The 14,047-nt window shown below is 41.7% G+C and overlaps 1 protein-coding gene across 2 annotated transcripts in view; it reads left to right on the plus strand.

The window, feature by feature from the left end:
- Positions 1-3,092: 3,092 nt before the first annotated feature.
- Positions 3,093-14,047, plus strand: part of farp2 (FERM, RhoGEF and pleckstrin domain protein 2) — a 30,452-nt gene continuing 19,497 nt past the window's right edge. For both annotated transcript variants that reach the window (XM_084920933.1, XM_084920934.1), the window contains exons 1-6: positions 3,093-3,218; positions 3,806-4,026; positions 10,735-10,839; positions 13,356-13,398; positions 13,480-13,558; positions 13,903-14,000. In XM_084920933.1, the coding sequence (XP_084777059.1) occupies positions 3,826-4,026; positions 10,735-10,839; positions 13,356-13,398; positions 13,480-13,558; positions 13,903-14,000 (526 nt within the window). In that variant the 5' untranslated portion in view covers positions 3,093-3,218; positions 3,806-3,825. The remainder of the gene's footprint in view (positions 3,219-3,805; positions 4,027-10,734; positions 10,840-13,355; positions 13,399-13,479; positions 13,559-13,902; positions 14,001-14,047) is intronic.

Genomic DNA, 14,047 nt, shown 5'->3' on the forward strand with positions numbered 1-14,047 from the left:
TACATAGTCTCTCATTTTCAGAGACTCAGAAGTATTTGGACAAATAGCATAATTTTAAATAATGATGTGACCCCAGCAAGGACTCAAGACACTCAGCATGCTTGTGACCGTGTGTTTATTTACAAAATGTGCATCTCTGCATCCCTCAGTCCCTTTATCCTTTCCCTCAAAGAGATGCTGCTGTAGCAAATCCCTCTATCCCTTCAGTACTATTCAGACTTCCAGCTGTCTTCACCTGTCCTTCCTTCCTCCAGGTCCCGACGTCACTGAAATAGGGACAGTGTAATTACTGAATTGCTTCCAGCTGCCCTGCCAGACTCCCTGGCACTGCCCCTTGAGCCCACTGGACCACCCGACCTCTGCAGCGGAGCCGCAAACCACACCTCCGCCACAAATACTTTCTAATAATTGTGGTCAACTACTCCCTGAAGTCTACAACATTTCCAGATGCCATCGTGATCATCTTGACCTGGCTTGTATAAACAAAATAGCTTCATTTGCATTCAGGTTTTCAATTATGAATTTGAAATTCAGGGAAACTGATAATTATGGCCAGGACTGTAGCTGGTTATATGCAAAGGTCATAGTGGTTCAGCTGTGAGTTGTCATCGTTCCAATGAAAAGCACCAGTTCTCTTTGGGCACCGTCTGCTTTAAAATACTAAAAAATACTAAAGTCCTGCAATAAAACACAACATATAATAGCAGAAAATATATCTTAGATAAAAATAAATTCTTTTAAACATGAAAAGTGTCTTATGTTATTTGAATGTCTGTGTTTGTTAAGACTTGAAATACCAGATGATAGATACACATTTTCATATTACGAAAATAATTTGCACATTACATTCAAATACAGTCATGTGGAAAAGTTTTCACAGGGCTGTCTGCAGTAAAGTCGTGAATCATTAACTCGCAAAACCACCTTCAGCAGCAAGTAATCATTTTCTGTATGTCTTTATCAGTCATATCACTGTTCCTCTTTGAAATGATGCTTCAGGTCGTTCAGGTTAGGTTCGTGGCCATTCGTTTATGGACAGCTCTCTTAAGGTTCTGCCACAGCATTTGACACCCTAATTTTTTTCTTTTTCTGGTCTTCAGAAAAAGTTGTAGCCAAGCCTTATGTTGCAGACAGATCCGTTCTAGAATATTTTAGTGTTGTCGTGAACTAGTCTGAATCTAAATGCAAAGCTCAGACTCAAAGATCAGCGACGATTGGCAGCTTTACAGAGTTCATTGAATGGTAGTGAGTTATTAACGGGCAACAGGTAAGTGACGAGGAAGAGTGGCTTCACTACAGGGATGCAGAGGAGCTCTGCTGCAGGGCAGAGAGGGTGTTAACTGCAGCCCAGGCGGGAGGAATTGATTATTGCGGAGCTTGTGAATGTTTCAGACAGTCTTACTTGTTAGGATGGTAAATTGAAGCTTTGGAGGAACACTTTGTCAGCAGGTGAAAATCAAGGAGTGTCAGAGAGGTGGTGGTGGTGGTGGTGGTGGGGGGGGGTGATCAGGTAGGTTGTGAATGGCTAATACCTTTCCTTTGCAAGTAGCAGAGAAAACAAGCAAGAGCAGGCAAAATTTGCTGGAGGTGTCCACAGTCCACAAGTGAGTTGTGTACCAAACAAACAGGGTTCCAGGAATGAGTCTGGACTGAAAAGGGGGATAGAGAAACAGGTTTAACAGGCAAAGAGCACTGAAACAAACTAGTAACAAAAGAGGGCTTCCTATCACTATGTTGGCAAGAGGACTGGGGAACCCTTTAGCTTTAATATAGCCAACAATTGATTTCTATATTCAGAATAGCTATGGGACGGATGGCTCAAACAGGAACTTTCCTCCCAGTCGGGGAGGGAAATCAGCAGGTACACAGAAGAGTTCATGGATGACTCAGTGACTCCGAAGTGCCCGGATCCTGTGGCTGCAGAACAAGCCCAGATGTCAGCACCACCGTGCTAAGAGTTGGTCTGAGGTGTTGATAGGTTGTATTTTGTTTTGGCTTAAATTACATGTCGTGCATTATAGCCAAGTGTCTCCACTGTGATTCTACCTGTCCAAAGGACATCGTTTCAGAAGTCTAACTGATGCCTGTAGCGTCTGACATGTAGCTCTTTGGTCTTCTGCAGTTTCTCTGAGCTGCAGGTGAATTTGCTGAGTCGTCCATTCCTGGGGGGGACTACCAAGTGCCATGAGTGTTTTCCACTTGTAAATGGTCTGACCTGACTGCTCCAGACCAGCAAACTGCCAAAACCTCTGCTTTCATAGAGGTGCTCCCGCTTACTGATGATCAGTTAATCGATTGCATTCGATTAGTAACCCATAGCCTCGCCTTATCCCCATCATTCCTCATTCCAAACAGGATTTCTATTATCAATACTTGTACTTCAGCATAAACATTATTTCTGCGGTGTGTTGGTACACATTTTGCTTTATGAGAAACACACATTCAGTGGAAATGCGTGCATATACATGAGATTTAATTATAGAACCTATCAAAGCATTTTTAAATCATGATGCAACGTTGTTTGGGATTTTTTGAGAGAGAACAGTAGGGGGAGCGCCTCTACAATAAAAAAAAGTCCGCCTTACCTCACATAGTTTTTGTCTTTAAAATGGGCTTACCAGACATCGGACCGCAGTGCAAAGTGCCCATTGTCCTGATGTAATTCAGATCTGAGCTATTTAAAGACTTATAGATCAGACCGGATGGTTAAATAGGATAACACACACACACATTCACACACAATGTGTTCGGAGAACTGTGTTACTAAATTTGTACCACTTAGAAGTTTACAGTGAAGTCTATTTACATCACCTACGGGTCAGACTTTAGCCCAAACTTAAATAATGGCAGTTTCGCTTTGTGGGTCAAATCAGACCAAACTAATGATATAAAACACTTCTTATTATCGACTTTGACTCTTGGCGCAAATCCCCATTTACTTTTTGCAACATTACTCTCGTAAAAGAAATATTCCGACTGGTGAGTTTCTTCTTCTCCATCCGTGAAAGCCATTTAAAGTAGAAGAAAGTATATCTTGGCTCTCCTGCCTACGATCCTTAGCCACATTTGAACCAATGGCAGGACAGACGGCTCTGCTGTAGCCAATGATAAACCGCTGTTGAGTGCGCACTCGTTTGGCTGACGACGACCATGGAGCGGAGTAGTGTCCTCTTCGGCTTTTCAAACTTTTAGCGTTTAGTTTCATTTCGGGCAGAACGGTAAGTTTAAAACCGCTTTTGAGCAAATTTCCTTTTTGTTTTCTCGTGTGGCGACTTTTTCGGATCTAATTCTCGGTTAAGATAATTAACTTAGCTTCGGTTCTCGACCGTACACTGGAATCCACTGAGTTCAGTTTCTCATCAAGAAAACAAACCTCACCTTAAACATTCCTCATGCTTTCCCCGAAAGCTTTTCTGGCTTTAAGTGTTGCTGTAAACGCGGTTTACGTCTTGGTGGGATTTTTGGGCCCCACATGAAGCGCAAAATCGGTGCGCCATCGGTTCTTTTCGTATGTTAGGCCCTCTTTTGTGCCAACCTGCACTTCTGCTTGAGGGTAAATATAAATGCTTTGGGTCAGTATTACTTTATGGTCTTCTGTATGTCAGCGTAATGCGGTACATTTCCTATGAATGAGCCTCAGGTGTGCGTAAACAGCTTCGCAACTTCGCAGTTAAAGGAAGCTGTTTGGACTGTTTTTGTTTGTTTGTTTTGTTTTTTTATGCCCAAATAGTTTGTCCTTAGAACAAAGAAAATATTTGATCAGTGGAAGTTTTGTGTTAATGTTTGTTGCTTTCTGAATTTGCAGGAGCGTTTCCCTGAGCTGGAATGGGGGAGATAGAAGGTTCATACAGGGTCCTGCAGACCCCTGGCACAAGACTGGGAGCCCAGTTCAATGCTGGGATCAGCACTCTGGAGCCAGGCCAGAGTCTCAGTGGCAACATGGTCAACAGGAGAATAAGCCAAGGCAGAGGAATACAGATCCGTGTGCAGGGGCTGGACGACTCTCAGGAGTTCTTTGATATAGAAGTAGGTTCTACTGTGTGTGGTTCGTGCATCCTCGTTTGTTTACTTAAAATATGTCTCCGGATTGCTCCACAGAAGGCTCCATCTTACCTTGGAGGCCTTGGTCGCCCTGGTTTGTGTGTGTCTGTGTGTCTTGGTGACAGCTGCCACATGGCTTTGGTGCTGAAATCCCTTCCTCTTTAAGGCTTCTTATTGGGGCAACTTAGTGTAACTCAGCAGGGCGCCTCTTGGTTTCTTGGCTGTGATTTCTGCTCCAGGTCCAAGTGGTAGCAGTTCTCTTTACTGTCCCTAAAGCTTGACTTCCGAAGGAGTAGGTATTAAAAGTTAGGAGTCTGGTCTTTCTGGGTTGTTTTTAATAATTCTTTTTTTGGGGGGGGGGATTTACGAAGTCTAAATTTTACAGAAGCATTTGGTTACTCACAGTCATCACATACAGTGTATAAATCCTAGCCAAATATTCTTGCTTTTGTTTTCTTCTTTTCATTGGAATTACTTTAGAGAAGTTGATCCCATTTAAATACTCGCTGTTGAACAAACTTTGAGATCCATGCTGTGACTCTGCTTTGCCATGTCTACTTGCCAAGTTGCAGCAGGAGTCACCGAGAAGGCCAAAAGGAAGCAATAAGGAAGCCACTCTATCAGAGCATGCTTCCTGGCTTTTTATGTGAAGGGGAAAACAAATCTAAGTAGAGTCTGTACAATGATTAAATGCTCAATTCAGTGGCTGGTTGATGGTGAAGTGTAATAAGAAGACCTGGCAGCTGCTAATTGTGTTCGAATAGGTTTGTATATTTATACTTTCCTGTGTGTATCCTAAATCCTTGTGTAGCCACAAGAGTTGCAGTTCAGGAGTACTGCTGAGGCAGACGTTTCATAATCTTATGCACCATATGTTGTCTCAAAGTCTTAAGCTAATAGAGCGTAACGGGCATATGTTAGACTTGCATGGAAGCAGACCTGTGTGCTGTTCAGTCTGAAGAAAATTTAATTGGTCTCAAGAAAATGTTGTTCCCTGAGTTCTGACAGGCTGACTGAGGTCTGAGTTCAGCGCGGCTCCGCACGTGGTGTTGATAGGAGGTGGCAGACCGAAATACATGGCTGCAAAAAGAGAATGACGGTAGTGCTGTTGTCAAGCAGACTGGAGTTTACCAGGAACAAGATGGCCTCTGAGAGGCTCTGTTGTTCACTGCTTAATATTTCTGTTCATTCATTGTGAGGAATCGTGGGCTGGTGGGTGAATAGTTTTTATCCTTGTGTATTGAATGGTTGCTCAGCTAAACGCATCAGAAATGTGCGCTCAGTTTGTGCTCTATCTGTCCACAGTCACTTCAAAGAGAACTGATTGAGCCAGCACAACTTTTCCTATGCTTTTAATTATATATTTTTTTCTCCCTCGTGGAGTCCGTGTGCAAAAATAGATACAAAATTGCAGTGTGGAATGTTTGCCATGGTTGTGGCCTTCAAGTAACTGCCTCCCCTCATTGTGGCGTTTTGGTTGCTCAGCTGCCCAAATATCTTGTGTACAGTCTCCATCACCTGCCATTTACTGCCCCTCTTACTGTACAGTGAAGCAAAAATACACTTCACTCAAAATTACACGCAGGAAAGCCACAAGGGATTCATCCATTGTGCAAATTTGCTTGATATAGATGTTCTTGTTTTCTGCTTTGTTTTGTGTGGTTTCTCTCTGTGAGTTAGGGGGGATAAATGTATGGGAACATTTTTGGAGTGTTTCTGCTTTGCGTTGTGCTTTTAAAATGTAGATGCCACACAATTTATAGATTTGACGTCTTATGATTACAATATTCTGCTGATATATTGGTGCATTCCTAGAATATCAGCTGTCATTCTCCATATTTATTTCTTTACCGTTACATCACATCTTTCATTACGTGTGATAACTCTGAACTGTAAAATCATATTGCGTGCGAAGGTGTGTGTATTTCTGGCCATATAATGTCTTTAGCCTGGACCTAAGACAGTCGAATCAGATCAGTCTTTGATCTGCTGGCCTTCCTCTGCTGCAGTTACCTGACACGGGTCATCATCAGCAGACATTTGCTTGCACGACTCTTGTCCACAGACCCCTCCCACAGCCACCCAGCACAGGAGAAAGCTCAGCCTTGTGGTTTCTGGACAGGGAGGCTGGGCCAGCGGGGCAGGGGAAACACAGGCCTCTTTTATCCAGCACAGCCAGCCCCTTTGCTGGCCTTAACTTCCAGCTTAAAACTTGCAAAAAAAAAAAAAGGGCAGAGAGTGGGTTGTGGAACCTAGCTGTGTGAAAATGCGTTTATAGTCAGGGTGCTGGTGGGAGGGAATCCAGGCAGGCTTTGCTTTAGTGTTAGCAAACAAGCACATAAATAGCAAGGTTGACAACCAAGAGGGGCAGTTCAGAGGGAGCAGTCATGGCCAGTACAAAGTTTGAGCCGAGGTGGTGGGGGAAGGGGACACAGTCAGGAGTGAAGCCCTGTCGAAAGTTGGGCCGAGGAATTCCAAACCCCCCTGGCCTGTCCCTGAAATCACATTTGGACTAACTAGATAACTCAAACAGTGTAATTCAACCGTGATGTGTGCTTTAAAGTCCTGTTTCATCTGTGAGCCGTTCTTGCAACGATGCAGTCAGTGTGAAATGCAACAAAGTGTTTAATTATCCTTTAAAATGGATGGTTTACACTAAAGTGAACAATACACAATTTTCCTCTGGCCCAGAGTGTTATTTATTCAGATTGTCATTTCTTTAGAGACATTTTTACATGGATTTTTAATGAATAATTGTTTTGTGTGTTGTGAGGGGGGGGGACACAGATTTTTATTTATTTAAATTGTGTGGAAGTTTCTGGCATTAACAAGAGATTGCAAGATCGAGGAAAAACACTTTAAAACCTTATTTTGGGAGCAAAAAAAGCTGAAAAAGCAAAGATTTTTAAGAGTTTTTTCCCATCTGATCTCACTAGTGATTCTATGCATGCAGTTTTTATGTTGCGTGATGTTCGAAATTAAAGTCAATTTAGATAATGGTTTGAAATGGATAGCTAAATAAGTTCCTGGAAGTGTTGTAAGATGGTTGTCCAGTGGAAAGACTTTCTTCCAAAGGGAATTTGGATAAAGTAATATCAGAGTGGTGTATCTCAGTTTGTTATCTGTGGTCAGTTTATCATCTGTGGCGTCGGTTACGCGGACATGCTCACAAAAGCAGTAATCTTGTTCTTCATACCAAACACAGGCTGAGAAGCATTCGGCTCTCATCCCCACAAAGCACTCACGCTACCCCACTGTGTACTGAAGTGGCTAAACTATCTAATGGCTGTGCCTTGAAGGACTTCTTGTTAAATACCTCAAACAACTCCTCTCTGCTCTTACTGTTATGGTAATCTTTCCTGCTGCAGGGAGTAATTTACCACCACCTAAGGAGGATCCACCTACCGAGATTTTTTTTTTTTCTCCTTTTCTCCCCTCATCTTTTAAACGCCAAGCCGAGGCTGTAAATTATCTGGGTTACACAGGTGACTTGAGCAGAAGGTACTCTGTAAAACATCTGATCCCGATTACCACCTTCCAGAGTTGATTTGTCAACAAACAACATGACTGCCAGCTGTCCACGGGCGTGTCCTAAAGCCAGGCAGCGAGAAGAAGGGAAATTACCATTCAGTTATAAAATCCATCGAAGAACCTGTTTAACGTCAAAATGTATACCACCGTGAAAAATGACAGCGTACCTCCCACTGTGGCAAATGCAAGCCCCAACACACCCCTGCTGTCAGTGGGAGGTTCTGCTAGAGCCCTCTGCCTTTCACCGTGATCTTTAAACAGTGTTTAACCTGTCATGCAAGGTACAACAAATCCCTGCATTTTTGAATTGCACCTGTATTTTTTTTCATTCCCCCCCCCCCTTGAAATTCTCTGTGCATGAGAAAGGCAGTCCTCTCCTATAGCAGGCTGTTTTTTTTAAGCTTTTACTTGTACTCACCCCTGCTCCCAGCGCACACACACAAACAAGGGGAGATTTGTCTTCCAGAGAAACATCTGTTTGCCATAATCCCCCGCTGCTTTTGGAGCTTGATTGGGTGACCCATTGACCTGCCTTAATGTTGGTGTGGAGATGAGACTGTGGTCCACACCACAAGTAGGGTGTGAACAAACTCTGCATGATCTCGCTGTCACATCACAGATGTGACTTTACTTAAGATGCCAGGAGGGCTTCTGCGGTGCCGCCCATTGGTTTATGATACATTAGCGGCAAAGAAGAACTGATAAATTACATTTAAAGGTGGAGTTAAACAGCAAAGTAAATTTGGATTACTTTTAATCAGTTCGGCCAATTTTGGTAGTAGATTTTCATGCTTTCAAAAGATATTTATATCTAGAAACGGGGCTGGATATGCCCATGCCATTTAGTTTCGACTCAGTTTTCTGTGTCAGAGGCCTTCACAGGTCGGTACAATTGTTTTCTTATCTATGACTCTGAGAACTCAAATAGTGTTTCTTTTAAAGGCTTGCATATGACTCAGGTGTGCAAAAGCTCCACCACTATGATACTGATGTCACAGTGTTGCAATGTTCAACTGTCAGGAAAAAAAAAGCCAGCACTGATAAAGGAGCTGATAAGCTCAGAGGCAAACAATTCAAATGGATTGGACAGTTTGGAACCAGTTTAGATTCCAGGCCCTTCCAAAAGAATGAGTCATGTGATTCAACAGCTAAAATATGGATTTATTGGCAACCGCGACTAAAAGTCCATTTCATTTTTAAGACGTTTAACTCTGATGTCTGTGTAGTGTAAAACTTCATTCGTACCGTGGTTGCTTCTTGGAGTTGTCTGAACTTGAAGACTGCTTTTGTACCAAAATTTTTGCTTTTGGTACATTATTGGCCAATTTATATTTGTAGTTTATAAACTTTTAAATTCAGGCATTTTTCATAACATCTACTTTTATCTTTCTTTTTTTTGTTGTTCCACTGTAAAATACTTTAGCTGTACTTAAACTGCTGCAGGGTTGCCAACATTTAAGTGTGTGCCCACAAAGTAAACAGTGACTTCACAGAGAGATAAGCCAAATTGGACAGCATAAGAGGAAGTTGGTTGAGGGGAAAATATTATCTGTGGGCTACATGGAATTTCACTGCAGTGATGCTGCAAAGAACTTTCTTATGATGTGCAGTAGTTGTACCCTTTCCTCTTTGCTAGCTGCCTGGCTTCACCTGGCAGCTAGCAAAGAGGCTAGCTGGGTCAATGAGAAAATGCTATCCCTCCCTGTCTGACTGTAAAAGATAATGCTACATGTCAAAGTTTGATCTTACTGTGCTCTTAAAACACACGTTCACAATTCCAGCAGAGGGTTAATGAGTAACACAATGACAAAGTGCCAAGAAAAAAAAGATAGCATTAAGTAGTTTGCTCATGGCTACTGCATTGAGAACATAATCCTCAGCAGGTCAAACCTGCCAACTGCTTCTGGGTTTCTTGTCGAACTAGCGGCCTCAGTTCTGTTTGATTAAACCTAAACATTAATCGTGTGGTGATTAGGCTGATTGTAGCTGTTTGACAGTGTGGTTTCAAACTTTGTTTGCTGGTTAGACTGAATTTCCCCCGACTTATAACAGGATGAGGTGTACATGGTAAACCTCAAGAACACTGAGAAGAAATGAGGATTAGTGTATGGAAACATTGTCTAACTACAGGGAAGATTTGGTTTTGCTCTAATAACTTTGTTAATGAAGCACTCACTGAATGAGTGAAATTGACAAAATACCTCAAAGCGTTCCTTACATTTGGCTCCCGAGTCGTTGCGTAAAAAATCTCGCTGACGTTGTCTGGATCGTATGTTTGGCCTGTACTCAAAGGCAGCCCAGACAAAGTATTTTAACACACCGTTTTTTGTTCTCCGTTTGAGGTCAGCTGGAATCAGATACCTTGAATGTGTGGAAAAAGGGGGAATTTTACAAGAGATTCCTAAATTTATGGATGTTGTGTCAGTAGGTTTCACCTGCAATTTATAGATTTTCTGAATGCAGAACATGTGATTGTATCAAAGTAATGAAAAGACCGACTACAGTAAATCTCCTGGCGTGCTTTGAGTTGTAATCCTTTACTTTAGCCAATGCAAAGCAGTACTTTTTATAAGGCTTTTAAAAATACTATTTTACATTGCAACCAGATGTTTCAGGCTATAATTTTCTCAAAAAGTCGCAAGCTAGGATTCCAAACCTCAAGTGCAGTGTGTTCTTCATACATAGTAATTAGTTCTTCATTTAGTGAAAGCAAACCCCAGAGCATTGAGATGGTAAACTTGTGCAGAATTCCCGCATGCACATTTCTCAGGCCCAGATAAACGGCGAAGTACAGTAAGCTCAGACACTCATCCAAGTCGAGAAAAGTATTTAAATCGACAGATGGAACATACGCAACCATAAAACACACAATGGAGTGGATCATTTACAGCTGCGAATATTTTCTGCACCACACAGGCAGACGGCATTTATTCAGCGCTCGCTTTGAACACAAGCGTGTCCTCGGTCTCTTCGGGCTTAGTTGAAATTAGTTTTTGATGATGCTCGCCATCTGTGGAATCTTTGTGAATATTTTGTCATTTAAAGCAATGCACTTTCGCTTCTCATAAAGCTCATAAGATCTATTGTCACAGAACTTCTGAAATCTTTGTGTTGACATAGTGATGAAATTCTTCTGCTTTTCTTTTTCTTTTTTTCTTTCAGCCAAAGGCTCTTGGACAGATCCTTCTCTCTGAGGTTTTCCACAGAGGCAACCTCATAGAGAGTGATTACTTTGGCCTCGAGTTTCAGAACATGCAGATGAACTGGGTACGTACATCTCTATTTCCTGTTTGAAGCGGACACATTGGACATGGAGGAGCTGACTTGCGCACTGATTGGTTGAGGCAAACTTTTTTTTAAATGCTTGATGACAACAGGATGGGCATTCGGGGAACAACATGGACTTATAAGTCATTAGTTGCTCTTCTTCAGCAATGCAAACAGTGAGGTAGTGTTTTCTCTGGACTTGAGTAGTATATAACTTTGGAATATTTTTAACTTGTCTGGCAGCAGTGCTCATATACACATGTCAGACTTTCCATTGTTTTACTCTTCCAGAAACATAAGTGGAATTCAAGACCACCTAGAAGTTTTTGTAAAGCAGCAGAGAGGAGTTATGGAGCCCACTATATATCTTCTTCAAAGAGAATGAGGCCAGTGTTGTTTAATAAGACGCACCGGCCTCTTTGCTCATGTACGCTCAGCTGCCCGAGGACTGAAAACTATACCGTGTTTAAGTATACACTACATTTGCTGCTCTGCAGTCTGGTTTTTAAAGGAGCTTCTTCCATTAACAAACTAAATCTTTTACACATAGTGAATTTTTACTGAGCATATGAAGGAAGCTTAGCTGCAGCTGATGTCATGAACTGTCGGTAACCCAGCAGGGCACACACTGAGATTCTTTTGGGAGTAGCTGCTGTGTCCTCATCAGTTATTTCATCGTTCAGGAAGCTCTTACTCAGAAGAATAATAATATATTGAGAGTTTAACAAATAATTGGAAAATGTTTTCATGATTAATCATCTGAGTCCTGAATCATTCGCTTTGTTAAAGCTTCCCAGCTGTGAGGACTGAATTCGGTACTCATAAAACCAAAAACCAATTTAAATTGGGCTAATCTGTCCCACGGGGTCACCCCCTGTGTGCACCTCTGCTGTTTCTATATCACTCCAGAGGTCCTGTTCAGTCTCGTTGATCTTGAGGCTCTGTGTTGCTCACCTGATCTCCTCTACATCCATTAAACTTGCATTTAATGGCTGTAATGGAAATGTGTGGAAGTCAATGAGAGGCACTTCATGTGAATAGCATTGGTTTGATTGTTTTACTTCTGCTTATATAGAATCTTCTCCACCAGATGCCAAAGGGTGTTAAAGCAGAACTAAACAAGTCCTGTGACTTATGGGGAGAGGGTTAATAGCGTCAATCTTGCTCATGCACTGCAGACTCTTCCACGAACATCTTGTGGACTGCAGTTTGATCACCAGCGATGATCCCGGGCATCAAAGTCGAATTGTTGTTGTTTGCTGTCTGCACAACATTTGAGAACTTGGATGAAATCCAAAATGTACAACTTTTCAAACAGGAGTGACTTCAGAAAGGTAGCAGAACCTGAAAAGGTCTCCAGGTGAACAAGGTGACTTTGAAGGGAAAATGGTCAAAGTGGCGTTCAGGTATCGTTTAAGGAGTAGTCGCCCGCAAATTTCATGATGGCACTACATATCTGAAGTTTCTAAATCCTGCTTGATTTGGCAGATTTTTACACTGGATGGCCTTCCTCATGCAACACTAAGGGGTTTATGTCTCCTCCCAAAATCAATCTGGGCATATTTTGCTTGTTAGACAAATGTGTAAACCACTGCACCATGGGATTTTAAATGACGTACCAAAACAAGCTGTGAAAACAGTCCAAAATCCTCAGATATTCAGTGCTGCAGAGTAAGACGAGAATAAGCCTCAAATTGGCACATTTGAAAAGCTAGTGTGTTTGGAGGGTTTGCTTATTACATGTTTGGGAAATCAATACTTGGAATACACCCATCACTGATTGCGTAGTGGTTGTGTAGTTGGCTTGACGCTAACTTTAATGTTGTCCTTATAGTTGATGTCCCCAATGTTTTCTAAATTTCAGTGACATTCCTCGACCAGCACATTGCTACTAGTCTGTCTTTGTGGGTAGTTTTTTTTTTTTTTTTTTTTTTAAAGTTCAAGTGTAGCTATGGGATATCCAGGTCAAATGCAGATGGTTTTTATTTAGGTATTTATTTGTTTTTAAACTTAAAACAACATCAGACGATAGCTGATGGTTTCAGGAATGTTTTGGCAAATGTAATCCCTCTTTTACGCTCTACACTGACCATTTACCAAAGCCTGCTCAAGTGTGGTTAGCCAGTAGAATTGGAGTAGAAGCAGAAACCAGAAAGCTTTTTTTTCCATTTTTAATAGAAATTTATATACAAACTGGCACATGTGTGACTACGAATTGAGTAGAATTCAGGCAGCAATCAGCTGATACCAATTTCTCAGTATATCTGTCTGGATCGAGCGCATTCCTCCCTCAATCAGCCCCAGATGTACGGCTTGAGCAGCCTCCTACACTGAAGCCAGTGTTTTGCCAACAGCATTGTGACATCTCTCTTCTGTTTCAAATGGGGCTGATGCAGCAAACAGTCGCTGTGTTACAAGGGAGTCACTGAAGTTATCCTGCCACCACCTGTCAAAGTTACAGTCCACATTATGTTCTGTTATTTTTATTTGTTTTTTTTTTGTTTTTTTCTCTTTAGGTTTGGCTGGAACCCACAAAACCCATTTCAAAACAAGTCAGAAGTAAGTGAGGCTGATTCTTAGCTCTGAATCCACTTAATAAAAAGTGTTTTGGGCATTGATAATCTGCTTGTGCATTTACAGGACCAGCAAATACACTTTTTAGACTGTCAGTGAAATTCTTTCCCCCCGATCCGGGTCAGCTGCAGGAGGAGTACACCAGGTCAGTGACTGTAATTTCCTTTTGAATATCACTTTTATCTCTACCTGTATGAGGAGCTTGAGGAACATGGTTTCTGTTTTTTCTTCCTCTTTTTTAGAAGCTCTGTTATGCTTTTCAGGATTTGAGTATTTGTCGTCTTTAAAATTACTTTTTCTGCAGTTAAAAACTTTGTGATCCTTGTTTTTCCAAGAGTTATTTGTTTAAATGGCACTTAAGGTTCCTAAAGATGCTTAATCCATGATGAGCTTAGTTTGTGCTTATTTACTTCTCATGAACATAAATAGATGGACACTAAGTGTGTGTGTGTGTGTGTGTGTATGCTTTTTTCCCCCCCTCTCCTTTAGGTATTTATTCTCCCTGCAAATGAAAAGGGATCTGATGGAGGGCAGGTTGATCTGCACAGAAAATACTGGTGCCCTGCTGGCCTCTCACCTTGTCCAATGTAGGTTCTTTCTGTTTTTGTTAAAGCCGACAGTGTTATCAGACTAA

This window comes from Perissodus microlepis, chromosome 23, assembly GCF_051167445.1.
Source record: "Perissodus microlepis isolate ML-2025 ecotype Zambia chromosome 23, ASM5116744v1, whole genome shotgun sequence".
NCBI classification, from domain to species: Eukaryota; Metazoa; Chordata; class Actinopteri; order Cichliformes; family Cichlidae; genus Perissodus; species Perissodus microlepis.